The sequence below is a fragment of the Heteronotia binoei genome, chromosome 15 (genome assembly GCF_032191835.1).
Source record: "Heteronotia binoei isolate CCM8104 ecotype False Entrance Well chromosome 15, APGP_CSIRO_Hbin_v1, whole genome shotgun sequence".
Taxonomy (NCBI): domain Eukaryota; kingdom Metazoa; phylum Chordata; class Lepidosauria; order Squamata; family Gekkonidae; genus Heteronotia; species Heteronotia binoei.
Window position 1 is genome coordinate 9,468,737 of NC_083237.1, and position 14,888 is coordinate 9,483,624.

The 14,888-nt window shown below is 42.7% G+C and overlaps 1 protein-coding gene across 1 annotated transcript; it reads left to right on the forward strand.

Moving 5' to 3' along the window:
• The first annotated feature begins 1,144 nt into the window (after positions 1–1,144).
• On the forward strand, positions 1,145–13,593 carry LOC132584680 (vomeronasal type-2 receptor 26-like). Its single transcript, XM_060256580.1, has 5 exons — positions 1,145–1,395; positions 3,015–3,306; positions 6,257–6,484; positions 8,362–8,488; positions 12,692–13,593. Exons 1-5 carry the CDS (start codon positions 1,145–1,147, stop codon positions 13,591–13,593), a joined length of 1,800 nt encoding a protein of 599 aa, XP_060112563.1.
• The last annotated feature ends 1,295 nt before the right edge of the window (positions 13,594–14,888 follow it).

The following is a 14,888-nucleotide window of genomic DNA, read 5'->3' on the forward strand; positions in this document are numbered from 1 at the left end:
GAGGCAGGGGGGGCCCTCTGGCCTCACCACGTGCCGTACACCCCCCTGACTCAGGTTCCTTTTGCCCCCACGATACCACTCCGCATCCACTGCCACTCTGAAACACCAAACTAGTGCCGCCCTGCCGCAGCCGCCACTCGCACATTAGTCCCAAGCTGTCCCGAGCCGCCCCGAGCCATCCTGAGCCACCCCGCTGCTCCTCGCAGCCCCGACCAGCCGCTGCATTGAAAAGGTGGCCTGCAAAAGCCTTGGCCCGGACGACCCGCCAGAAGATGTGGCTCTCCCTGCCGAGAGCCACAAGAGAACTGCGCTGCACGGGCAGGAGCCAGGGCTTTATAACCATGACACCACGCCCTCTCCTCCAACTCCTGGATGGCCAGGAAGCCGGGTGTCAGCCTCCCTCCTTCTGGGAGGGCAAAGCATGACCCCCAGCCTATAACTGACGTTGCCAGTGTGGCTGGGAAGGGGCCAATTTGCCTTTCCCAGTCTTTTACACTCCCCCCCCCCCAGCAAGCTGGGTACTCATTTACCGACCTCAGAAGGATGGAAGGCTGAGTCAACCATGGGCCAACTATCTGAATCCAGCTTCCGCTGGAATCGAACTCAGGTCATGAGTAGAGAGTTCAGACCACAGTACTGCAGTACTGCTGCTTTTCAACTCTGCTCCATGGGGCAGTATAAGGCAGCTTCATATCTTCATATGTTCATGTTTCAGCCACTTAGGAGCTGAGAGCAAACTTGTCAGATTAGATGTGGAGGGATTTTTTTTTTGTTACAAATGTTGCTACCAAGAGCTTGATCTCCGTAGATACAATTATTTCCCTCTGGAATTCACAGAATGACTGTAATTTATCAATGTGCCCAAAGTAGTGGTGGTGTTTCAAAAAGTGCAAAAATAATAAACATGTTTAATAGGTGATCATTACAACCCCTTTTTGCATTGATTGCTGCGCAAAGGGTCCTTGAAGAAGGATCCAAACAGGTAAAGCCCAGACCTGAAATCAGAAAGAGAGAGATCTGTCACGGACATTCTGAAACTCTGCAAAGTGGAGATGGAAACATACACTCCCCTTTCAATGACATAAGTGGACTCAGCCACTCTCCCTGGGAGCTTGATGAAGACAGTATCGTGCTAGAGACAGACATGGGGAGTCTGGATCCTAAAGCAGGAGTTTCTGTACAAATGCCAGAACTACTGGTGTTCCTGCTGCTTCTGCATTACAGTCAATGCAAAGTAGATATGATGGAGTGCGCCAGAGAGGAGATCGCTATTCCACACAAGTGGTACCAACCGGGGGACTTCCTCATTGGTGGGATCATGTCACAATTCAGTTACCAAGTCCACGAACTAGACTTCAAGAAATTAATTCCTCGAGAGATGTTTGAATTCACAGAGTAAAGGCACTATATTTTTTCCTTCAATCTTATTGTGCTTCTAAGCCCTAAGAATTGAGATATTTATCAAACAGCAGAGAGGACTGATCCACGCCAGTACACCCTTCCCCCCCCCCCCCCCGTTCCTTTCTGAGTCTTATTAATTTCTACATGCAGCTCATATGGGTTTCCTTCTCATGTGTGTGTGTGTGAGTGTGAGTGTGTGTGTGTAAAATGCTATCGGGTCTCAGTGACTTACAGTAACCCCCACAAGGGGCTTTCAAAGTGAATGAGAAGCAGAGGTGATTTTCCATTGCCTTGAGAGCCAGTTTGGTGTAGTGGCTAAGTGTGCGGACTCTTGTCTGGGAGAACCAGGTTTGATTCCTCCACTTGCAGCTGCTGGAATGGCCTTGGGTCAGCCATAGCTTTTGTAGGAGTTGTCCTTGAAAGGGCAGCAGCTGTAAGTGCTCTCTTAGCTCCGCCTACCTCACAGGGTATCTGTTGTGGGGGAGGAAGGGAAAGGAGATTGTGACTGCTCTGAGATGCAGAGTATAGGGCATGATATAAATCCAATATCTTCTTCTTCCTCCTCTTCAGATGGTGATCCCTTCCAAGCAACGACCCTATTTAGCTTTTGAGATGTGACAAGACTAGTCTATAGCATGCTGCCTTTCCTCCCTTCTTCCCCCATACTGATAACTTGACATAATGTGGTGAACAAGGAGCAAGTAGCGAGTTAGAATTTCGTTTGCTTATTTGCTTGCTTTAAATTGACTAGATTTCCATGCAGTGAGATAAGAATATGCTCAATTTAGAAAACTGGAAGGGAGACTGGAAAAAAAAAATACTCTTTAGTCTTTCAATAGATATGACATTGGAAAATAATTGTGAAAATCACAAATAAATTGAAGTTTTATATCCAGTCTCTGATTTGTTGGGGCTCAGTTTCAATTTGTTTTATGAAAGTCACTCATCTGTGGCATTCAAATACTGGCCATTGACAGAGAAAGCCATTTCTGGGGTTTGGTTAGGGAAATATATTTATTTATTTATTTATTTATTTATTTATTTATTTGGGGTTTATATCCCGCCCTTCCCACAAATGGCTCAGGGCGGCTTCCAACAGTTAATCAACATAAAATTTAAACAATTTCAAATATAAAACAATTAAATATTTAAACAGATTAAAACATTAAAAACAGAGTAAATCAGTTTCCTGTAAACAGATGGCTGGCCAGTTAGGTATAGGCTAGCCGGAAGAGGGTCGTCTTACAGGCCCTGCGGAACTGCGCCAAGTCCCGCAGGGCCCTCACCTCTTCCGGCAGCTGATTCCACCATACGGGGGCCATAACGGAGAAAGCCCTTTCCCTGGTGGCTTTCAGACGGGCTTCTTTTGGCCCGGGGATAGTTAGGAGATTTTGTGTTCCTGACTTAGTGTCAGTTGATGACCTCATTTGATGTTCTAATGCATACTGAAAATTATTCAGGCTGAAGAAGGGGGATTTTTTTTTTTTCCTTTTCAGACAACTCAGTAACACAAAAGAGTGTCCTTACATAATTTATTTTGAAGCAGAATAGATTTTAAAATGTTGTTACATGATTTGGTGCACAAAAAAAACCCCATTTATTTCTCTTTGAAGTATGGCAACAAAGTTTTACCAGCACCCCTTGGCCTTGGCCTTTGCTGTAGATGAGATCAACATGGATCCCAGGATCTTGCCTAATGTCACTCTTGGCTTCCACATCTATGACACTTACAATGATGATAAGATGGCTTACCGCACCACTCTAGATCTGCTCTATAAATTCCATAGATATTTTCCAAATTATGGATGCGACTCTAACAAAAACCTAATGGCTGTTGTGGGAGGACTTGGATCTGATGTCTCCTTCCACGTGGCAGACATTCTAGGCCTTTATAAAATTCCACAGGTAGGCCATTTGCATGGAAGGATGAGACATTTTGTCATGTAAACACCTTTCTTATTGGGAGTAGCTCAGAAGCAGAGAAAGAGAGAGGGAGATCTGGGGGGGGGGATGTCTTCAACACGAAGAAATACTGTCAAATAGAATCTTGTTCTGAAGTGGGAGATAGAGTTGTGGTGGAAATATAATGCAAAATGCTTTTTGTAGACATTTTATAGAATCATAGCATTGGAAGGGACCACCAGGATCATCTAGTTCAACCCTCCCCCCATGCAAGAAATTCAACTACCACCACCCCCCCCACCAATGCAAGAAATTAAAAAAAAAAATCCCTATAACTATTACTGAGAAATTGCCTCATATTCCCATTTTCAAAACATTCAGTGGTAAACAGGCACAGAAGCAACTGAAAATGTATTTCAAATTTCTCCCTTTGTTTCCTTAGCTCACTTATGGGTCATTTTCTCCAATACAGAGAGGCAAATCAAAGTCCCCTTCCTTCTATCGGATGGTTCCCAATGAAGCCCATCAGTATGTAGGGCTTGTTCGATTACTTCAGCACTTTGGATGGACGTGGGTTGGGCTCTTTGCTGTGACTGATGATAGTGGAGAGCATTTTATCCAGGAAATGGAGCCTTTGCTTTGGCAACATGGAATTTGTTTGGCCTTCACAGAAAGGATTATAAACCAAGGCCGCTGGAATACTGTTGGGAATGCTATAGATTTATTTTCAAATGTTTATCTAGCTTTGATAGACAGCAAAGCAAATACATTTGTCCTCTATGGAGAAACTATGACCATTATTTCATTGACCACATTTCTATATCTAGGTAATCATGAATTACTGGAAAATACTTCATACAGAAGGGTGTGGATTATGACAGCTCAGGTTGATTTTGCATTAGCAGGCCTTCAAAGGGCCTGGGGTCTTGAATTCTTCCAGGGTTCAATTTTTTTCTCAATTCATTCACAAGAGCTTGTAGGGTTCCAGAAATTTCTTCAAAACATAAGACCTTATTGGAGGCAAGGAGATGGATTTCTCAAGGATTTCTGGGAACAAGCATTCAACTGTCCACTTCTAAATTCCCAAGAACCATCTCAGATTGATAAAACGTGTACTGGGAAGGAGAAGCTGGAGAGTCTTCCTGGGTTTGTTTTTGAGATGCAGATGACTGGCCACAGCTACAGCATCTATAATGCAGTCTATGCTATAGCACATGGTCTGCATGCCATGCACCTCTCTTGCTTCAACCACAAATCAGTGTTGGGTGTCTGCAAAATCAATGGCCTTCAACATCTCCAGCCTTGGCAGGTAACGTTTTCCCATTGTAATGTCTTATTTCCATAAACATATAACCAGGGCTCACTTTGTAGCAGCAGCTCCTTTACATATTAGGCCACCCCCCCAAAGCAGCCAGTCCTCCAAGAGCTTACAGTAGGCCCTGTACTGAGAGCCCTCTAAGCTCTTGGAGGATTGGCTACATAATGGGAGGGTATGGCCTAATATGCAAAGAAGCTCCTGCTGCAAAGTGAACCCTGCATATAACTACCATGTGAGTATTCCTCCACCTTTCTCCAACATGTCTAGTTGTTGAAATAGTTATGTTGTACACATTATTCTGTGGATTGCCACTTCATATTTATCATCAATTATGAGAAGTGGCACCCTTGATCACTTAAGTTTGGTCTTGGTGAAAGAGAGTAGGGCTTTAAAATTTAAAATAACAACAAAAGATATCTGAGGAGGGACAACTGAGGAGGGGCATAATAGAGATTCATGACATTATTCATGTCACAGAGTGGACAGAGTGAACTTCTGATTCTCCCCAAAATACTACAGCTTGGGGTACCAAAGAAGTATGATGGGCAGTTGAGTCAACATGTACACAAGGAAACACTTCTTTACTCAATTAGAAATTAAGATGTGGATTTAATTTCCAAAGGATGTTGTGATGGCCAAAAGCACTGATGTCTTCATCTGTAGAATGACTGCTCTGAAGTGACCATACAAACTGATTAAAAAAGCTTTATTCAGGAACTAACATATTAGGACAGTAAAGCAAAGAGACACACAGAGAGAGGAAGCTACTAGCTGAGAGAGAGAGAGAGAGAGAGAGAGTTCTGTTCTTTAGAACTTTTGATAAGAAGGAAGTAGAAACTGGAGAGGAGTAAGGAATGAAACTCTTCAGGGAAGGATGTGCTGCTGACCCCATTTGCTGACCCTCTAGTTTGGTGTAGTGGTTAAGTGTGCGGACTCTTATCTCGGAGAACCGGGTTTAATTCCCCACTCCTCCACTTGCAGCTGCTGGAATGGCCTTGGGTCAACCATAGCTCTTGCAGAGGTTGTGCTTGAAAGGGCAGCTGCTGTGAGAGCCCTTTCAGCCCCACCCACCTCACAGGGTGTGGGGGAGGAAGATAAAGGAGATTGTGAGCCACTCTGAGACTCTGAGATTCAGAGTGGAGGGTGGGATATAAATCCAATATCTTCTTAACTTCTTCTACAGGATCTTCTTCTGTTCTTTTGTATGGCAGGCACTGCTTATTCCAATAGGAACTAATACGGTACTACATAAATTTACAGAGGATAAGTGTATTAGAGTTCAAGAATCTCCTGATTCAAAAGCAGAAAACCTCTGAAAGCTAGTACTCGGAGGCAAAAAGAAGGGGGGGGGGGTGAGGTCTTGGCTTTTACGTCCCAATCTTGGCCTTCAAGAGTGAGACAGGTTGCTGAAATAGATGGACCACTGGTCTGAGCCAGCAAGGCTCGAATGTTCTGTACCTGTAGCACTGTTCAAAAATAATTCTGTGGTGCTTTTTTTCTGCTATGGAAAAAAATTCTGCTTTGTCAATGTCGAGCTATGTCTAAATGAAATTGTTTTAACACAAAAAACCCCCCTATTTGCAAATCTCTGAATAAATCTCAAGCATGATATTTTAAAAAATCTTTTCTGTCTAGCTCCACCAATTTCTTCAGCAGATTTCATTTAACAACTCAGCAGGAGAAACTGTGTCTTTTAATGATAACAAGGAAATAGGAGGTGGCTTCGATGTCATGAACTTAGTTATATTCCCAAACAAGTCTTATGATAAAGTGAGAATTGGAAAGGTGGATCCAGATGCTTTTGAAGGAAAAGAATTGATCATTGATGTGGACAGAATTGTGTGGCAAAGCTACATCAACCAGGTGTGTACTCTGGGAAATTCACAGAGGTGCCTCTGTTATTGCATTAGCTGCTCCAAGATGGGAGGATTTCCTTTCCTGTAAAAAAAGAAGTATGTGTTCTATATACGTAGAAGAAGACTGCAGATTTATACCCTGGCCTTTTCTCTGAATCAGAGTCTCAGAGCAGCTTACGATCACCTTTACCTTCTTCCCCCACAACAGATACCCTGTGAGGTAGGTGAGGCTGAGAGAGCTCTCTCAGAAGCTGCCCTTTCAGAATGGCTCTGCCAGAGCTGTGGCTGATTCCAGCAGCTGCAAGTAGAGGAGTGGGGAATCAAAACTAGTTCCAGATAAGTCTCCCAGATAAGAGTCTGCGCACTTAACCACTACACCCAACTGGTTCTATACAGTATGGCTTACATACTGTTAATTATATTTTTGTATATTTGTTGAAATTTTGTAGGTTTATGCAATAACCATATTTCAGAATATCTCTGCCAGTGGTAAAACATTCACACTAAGCTTCTATTTCCCTTCCAGTTTGCAGCTTGTCTAAAAGTGCTAGCCAAAAGCAAGAACCTACAAGCCCATGATTCTTACTATGAGTCTGTAAGTTAGTTGTCTAGTGGTTCTAGGAGTAGTCCAGAAGTTTGGGTTGCTCTTCTCCTCCTCCTCCTCCTCATCTTCTATAAGCCATTTTAGATCTCCATTGGAGGTGGAATCTATATGCCTAGATATATAAATGTCTCAGTTTGTTCTATGGGATGAGCCACTAGGCCCAGTAATCCGTTGGGTGCATGTACTGGATATTTTGCAAAGTTCCACCTGCCCAACACAGCTAATGTTACTGCTATATGCTTGTCTACATCCTCTCCTTCTTTCAGCTAGGTGGAAAAAAGCTATTTGAATAATAAAACTTGTATCATCCTGACCATAAAAATTCTGAAAAGCTAACTTTTTTTTGTCTTTGGCATTTTAATATGTACAGTCTGGTCACTAGATTTGCAATGAACAATCGCATAGAAGTGTTTTGTTATCGTTACCTCAGAAATAATTAGACTTTGTCTTCTACTGATAATTGTGTTCTGCAAATTAGTAACATATTTTTCCAATATCTGTGTAAGTATGTTATATGTTTATTTTATTGATGCTTGATTCTTTTTTTAATGGTTTTAATGGAAATCAGTTCTGTCTCATACATTCTGGAATGATAATTTGCTTTGCAGCCATGTTTTTCAACTCTTGCTGCACATGGGGATGGGAAAAACTGTGAGGCTAGTTCCTTTGTCTCTTTGCTGGTTAAGTTGTTAAGTTTTGCTCTTCAGGCAAAAAAAAAAAAAAGCAAACAAGAAAATTACTTTACAATTTTAGCTTTTACATTCACTCTGGGCCCATAACCCTTTGGGGTATATGCATTCATTACTTTAGCACTCTTTAGCATTACTTTAAACACTCTTTAATCCAGTATATTTCAACAAATAAATAGTTTAGTTATAATGTATCTTATTTCTAATTATGTGCCATTTGAAGAAGAAAAGAAAAAATAGAAAAGAAAAGCAAATTCTGAGGAAGTTCTACCAAATCTCAGAATTTCATTCTGCACCTGCTCAGAACCAGGCTGTCTTCCAAACTTCCCTACCCTCCCGTTAGAACACTCTGTGATATATAACAGGAGCCTTAAGATGCAGCATACAAAGAAAAATCAAGGAGAAAATAATAGGAATTCTTCTTGTAAAACTAATTAGAGGAATCAATAGCTTTGTTTTTTTTAAAAAAGTGGATTATGAAGGGGAGGAGGGAGAAAAGAAATCCCCCTCCCCTTAACAACACTAGCTATGATCATTAGCAACAACAACAACAACAATCCCATCCTAAATTCCTTCCATTGTGTTAAATAGGTGGTGCCCATTTCATTGTGCAATGACTATTGTCGTCCTGGTTCTCAGAAGCAAAAGAAGGAAGGGAAGAAATTTTGCTGCTACAATTGTGTTCCATGCCCAGAAGGGAAGATATCCAACCAAAAAGGTGGGTGATGTTAGTGGTAAACTAATGAAAGTGTGCAAAAGCCAATGGGTTGTATCCAGGGATTATTTTGTAAAAAAAGAGATGGCGGAGCTCATAAGCATAACTCATTTGCATAACATTTGCATATGCCGCACACCCTGACATCACTGGAAAGCAGACTCAATTATATCAGCTGAGCATCTACCTTAAAACGCTTCTTCAATTATAATTGTCCTAATAAAACCTTACTCGCATCATACTTTTAAAAATTACTTTATCCTGTGTAGCCACACTGGCATGATGAAGATTGCAATCTGTCTGATTTATATGTTTTGGTTCTTTTCCCATTTTTTGTGGGGGAAAATATTAGAAAGTGTGTCAAATCATAGATTTCAGCAAAATTCTTACGGTGGGGGGGGGTGACTAATGGAGCCCAGAAGCTAGTATTTTAAGAGGGGGGGATTGTAAGAAAGTCGGCCCCCTCCCAGCCGAGTGACATCGCTGCTTCAGGCTGGGGGCCAGGTTTTGCCCTTCCGGAAGGAGGGAGGGATGACTCAGCTCCCCGACATATGGGGAGCTGACGGGGCGTGATGTCGGGGCTATAAAGGCCAGCTGAAAAAGAGCAGTCTTGCAGGCCCTGCGGAACTAAGCAAGGTTGATCCCCGCCCCAACCAACGCAGTTCTTTTTGGCTCTCGGCCTATGCAGTACAGGTTTTACCGGTCGCCTTATTAGGGGCCAGGTAGGAATTTTTTCATTTTCACTGGATTGGCATAAGTGAATTTGTTTTTTGCATACCTTGTACTGCTGATTAGTGTAGAGTCTGGGGGGGAATTGTTAGTTCGGTCGCTTGGCAGGATGAGGTATTGGCTATAGTATTTTAGGGGAGCACCTATGGCTCTGCACCAGCTGGTGCTGGTGGTCTGTACAAACTTCAGATAAGCTTTAAGGCTCAATGCGGGGAGTGCAGATCACGACAAAACCTCACCGGGGTGGATCCTTCCAGTGGGTTGGATGCCAACCTAAGTGGAGGTGGAGTTTGGGCCTGGCTGCTCAGCACCATCCAGATGATATTGGGCTTGTGCTGGGGGCAGGGTGGCTTGCCCTTCCAGGACAAGGCGGGGTCCTGGGTTTGACCCCAGGGCTTGTCCTGTTATGCCTAGACCTCTTGCCATTCCTGCTCGTTCAAGTTATGTTAATAAAGCGGCCCGGTTTTCATCCAACACTGTGTCAGCCTCTTCATTCCGACTGGTGGGGGGGGGGGGCAAGAAATAGCACAGTAAAATTCAGAGGCCCAAAATGAGACCTGGTTGTATTGTCCAGCCCAAAGACTAGGCAAATTTTTTCCACATGGTCAAATATCAGGGGAATTCCATGCTTTTCAGAGCTGTCAGGTCACCCATTCTGTTGAGTTTCAAAAAGTGATGAGAAAATTAAATTAAGTCCTTATGTGATTGCATTTCAGCTGACAACAGGGAATGATGCAAACAAATCTTGAATTCGAGGCTCCAGTATTTCATCGCATTAAATCCATTGTTGTTGTTTCATGAATATATGTTTAAAAAGCATGGAAATATGGATTGCTGTAGTAAGCCCATGTTTCTATTATTTTTAATCTTATGATTCTATGATTCAAAGGGACCAGTGGAGACATGTTAGTTTCCCTTGCTCCAGTCTACCAGAAGAAATAAGTGGGTTAAGGAAGAAGGAAGAGAAGAAGGAGAAAGTAGTAGTAGTAATAGTAGAAGCAGCAGCAGTAGTTATTTATGATGGTCCAGCTTATTTATGATGGACCAGTTTACAATTTAATGATGGAGGAGGAATTCTGCTCAGAGGACAACTCAAGGCAAACAGTGAGTGCACTTAAGAAAAAGAAGGAAGTATTATGACCTTACAAAATTCAATAACTGAGCATCAAGGTAGACATTTCGTGATCATTAGTACATATTAGACATATTCCTTGATGATACATGTACCTGAAGTACCTAGCTTGGGATGTCATCCATAATAATATGACTACATTCAATACTCAATACCATTGATTTTAGATCCCCACCAGTCCGGCTTTCGCCCAGGCCATGGGATGGAAACAGTGCTGGTTGCCCTAGTGGATGACCTCCAGCACCATCTGGATTGAGGCGGCTCGGCGGTACTGATGTTGTTAGACCTATCAGCTGCATTCAATATGTTCAACCATCAGTTGCTGACCCACCACCTCGCCGACGTGGGAATTCAGGGGTTGGCCTTGCAATGGCTTTCCTCTTTCCTTGATGGTTGGGGACAAAGGGTGGCAATTGGGGTGAACTGTCCCAGAGGCACCCGCTTAATTGTGGGGTGCCACAGGGGGCGGTTCTCTCCCCAATGTTATTCAACATCTACATGTGCTCCCTTGCCCAGATTGTCCGGAGGTATGGGTTGGGCTGTCACCAATATGCTGATGACACCCAACTCTATCTACTGATGGATGGCCAGCCTGACTGTGTCCCAAAAAACCTAGACCTGGCGTTGCAAGCTGTGGCAGGTTGGCTCAGGCTGAGTAGGTTGAAGTTGAACGCAGCGAAGACAGAGATCCTTTGCTTGAATCACGGTGGCATGGGTAGGAAAATCCCCCTACCAGCCTTTGACGGTGTGTCATTGCAAATGGCGCGCAAGGTCAAGAGCTTGGGGGTGCTGCTGGAGCCTGCCTTGACAATGGAGGCCCAGATAGCAGCCACTGCTAAATTTGCTTTTTTTCATCTTAGGCGGGTGCAGCAGTTGGTCCCTTTCCTGGAGCATGGCAATTTAGCAACAGTGATCCATGTGATGGTCACTTCGAGGTTGGACTACTGTAATGCCCTCTACATGGGGCTGCCCCTGTGCTGAACCTGGAAACTGCAGCTAGTGCAGAATGCAGTGCCCAGACTGTTATTGGGGATCCCTAGATGGGAGCACATACAGCTTGGGCTGTGGGAACTGCACTGGTTGTCAATAGTGTACTTGATTCGGTACAAGGTGCTGGTCATTACCTTTATGGCCAAGGACCTGCCTACCTGAGGGACTGTCTCTCCCCATATATTCCCCAGAGGGTACTGCGATCTGGTTCTCAAAATTTATTGACAATCCCTGGGCCGAAGGAGGCCAAACTGAAAGTTACTAGAGAAAGGGCCTTCTCAGTCAGCTCCACACTGGTGAAACCAATTGCCAGAAGAGGTGTGGGCCTTGCGGAACCTTGCTCAGTTCCACAGGGCCTGCAAGACTGCTCTTTTTCAGCTGGCCTTCATTTAATGATCCTACAGCATACTGGTGAATGAGTACCGTTGCCACAGAAAAACTGTACGATGCATAACACCAAGTTTTTAATTAATTTAATCCTAGAATGTTTTTAACTATAATGATGATTAATTTTATAAATGGTTCAGTTATAATATGTATGTTTTAATTGTTGAAATGTCTGTGTTGTGAGCCACCCTGAGCCTGCTTCGGCAGGGAGGGCGGGGTACAAATTAAATATTATTATTATTATTATTATTATTATTATTATTATTATTATTATTATTATTATTATTATTATTATTATTATTATTATTATTATTATTATTATTATTATTATTATATGAGTGCAACCTTTCTGTGTGTTCATACTTTTTTTTCTTTTTCTTTTTTTAAGTTTGCTTTCCTGGCATTAGTTATAACTGAAATACTTTATGATGTGTGTTTAAATATAAATACCTAATAATGCTTTAAACACAACAAATATCTATCTTTTACATAATAGTATGAAATGTGACAGCAGCAATAACTGAAATGTGTGCAAGAGTATTAAAAAAAAAGGTAAAGATAGTTCCCTGTGCAAGCACCAGTCGTTTTTTACTCTGGGGTGATGTTGCTTTCACAATGTTTTCATGGCAGACTTTTTACGGGGTAGTTTGCCATTGCCTTCCCCAGTCATCTACTCTTTCCCCCCCAGCAAGCTGGGTACTCATTTTACCGAAAGGATGGAAGGCTGAGTCAACCTGGAGCTGACTACCTGAACCAGCTTCCGCTGGGATTGAACTCAGGTTGTGAGCAGAGGACTCCGACTGCAGTACTGCAGCTGTAATGGTATAATGCCCAGGACTAGAATCAGCAATGAGAAATCAAAATTGAGAAAGTCTCAGCGTTTTCTATAACATCAACTACGATTGGAAGTAAATTGGGATATGTACTGGTGCTGAATAAGCTCCTGTTCTTTTACCTTTCTTTCTTAGATATGAAGGACTGTGTCAAATGTCCAGAAGATCAATATCCAAGCAAGGATCAAGACCAATGCATTCACAAGACAATAAGCTTTCTGTCTTATGAAGAACCCCTGGGGATCATTTTCATCTCTATTAGCAGTTCTTTTTTTGTAATCACTGTGATGGTACTGAGAATTTTCATTAAGCACAGAGATACCCCCATAGTCAAAGCCAACAACCAGGATATTACCTATGCACTATTAATCTCTCTCTTGTTTTGCTTTGTTTCTTCTTTGCTCTTTCTTGGACAACCTACAAATGTGACCTGCATCCTCAGACAAATGGCTTTTGCCATCATCTTCTCAGTGGCTGTTTCTTGTGTTTTGGCCAAAACTATCACTGTAGTTATAGCTTTCATGGCCACCAAACCAGGGTCTGGAATGAGGAAATGGGTGGGGAAAACACTGAGCAACTTCATTGTTCTTTCCTGCTCCATTATCCAAATCTGTATTTGTACAGTGTGGCTAGGAACAACTCACCCTTTCCCAGATTTGGACACAAAGTCAATAACCACAGAGATCATAGCAGAATGTAATGAAGGGTCTATTGTTATGTTTTATATTGTTCTGGGCTACTTGGGACTTTTGTCCATGATAAGCTTGGCTGTGGCTTTCTTTGCACGGAAGTTACCAGGCAGTTTCAATGAAGCCAAGTTCATAACCTTCAGCATGCTGATCTTTTGCAGTGTTTGGTTGTGTTTTGTTCCAACCTATCTGAGCACCAAGGGGAAATACATGGTAGCTGTGGAGATCTTCTCTGTCTTGACCTCCAGTGCAGGGTTACTGGGTTGCATTTTTTTGCCCAAGTGCTACGTTATTCTTCTGAGGCCTGAGCTGAACAGAAGGGGAAACTTAATGCAGAGAACAAATTAATGGATGTGGTGACAAAGTCCTGTTCCATTGATCCAAGTAAAGGAGCCACAATTGCCAAGGTGAATCCTCAGCCAAAGAGTTATTCTCATTTGGTAGGGAGATGAAGTTCTACCTCCTGGGTTGCTGCTCCTGATTGCTTCATTCTACCCTCCCAGTCTCTGGCTGGAATGATGGTTCTCTGTGCCTGCAGGGGCCAAGGAAGCTAAGCTGACAGAGCTGTGCATTGCTTCTGCTGAGCACCTCCACTGTTCACTTAAATGGAACTATTGTTATATATCCTCAAAATGTATTAACATTTGAACAATCAGGGCTTCTTTTGTTGCAGGAACTCCTTTGCATATTAGGTCACACACCCCTGCTGTAGCCAATCCTACAGGAGCCCTAAGAGCCCTGTAAGCTCTTATTTATTTATTTATTTATTTATTTATTTATTTATTTATTTATTTATTTATTTATTTATTTATTTATTCTATAATTTATATCCCGCCCTTCCCACAAAGTGGCTCAGGGCGGCTCACAGCAACGACAAAGCAATAAACAAGGTACAAAGTTAATACATTTAAAAGTCAAAACATTTAAAAAACCTAAAAACCTTAAAATCTTAACATTAAAACTATCCAGTCTATTTCACTAAAATCTGATAAGCTACATTTATCTAGTCGGCATAAGCTAACCGGAAGAGGGTTGTCTTACAGGCCCTGCGGAACTGAGTAAGATCCCGCAGGGCCCTCACCTCTTCCGGCAGCTGGTTCCACCATGTGGGGGCCATTGTAGAAAAGGCCCTGTCTCTGGTTGTCTTGAGAAGGACTTCCTTGGGCCCGGGGATGGTGAGAAGGTTTTGAGTCCCAGACCTCAGTACTCTCTGGGGAACGTGTGGGGAGAGACGGTCCTTCAGGTAGGCAGGTCCCAGGCCATATAGGGAGGGTTTACAGCTCTTGGAGGGTTGGCTACATCAGGGAGGTGTGGCCTAACATGCAAGGGAGTTCCTGTGACAAAAAAAGCACTGGGAACAATGAACATTTCAATTATGCATGTTCTTAAATTTTAGTATCCCAACTGATTTCTTTAGCAGAATGGTTAGTTTTTGGTCAAACAACATTGTGGAAAATGCTTAACAGTATAGGAGAAAAAAGGAACATGGCTGAACACTGCTGTTGGGGTTAGCCTGTGGAACACACAGAGCCAGGGCCACTTTAAATTAATATGGTAAACATAGCAAACTATGAGGTTGGTAATCAGAGGTGGACCAATATTAATTAAATTGATTAAGGGAGGGGTCATGAATCATCAGTCAA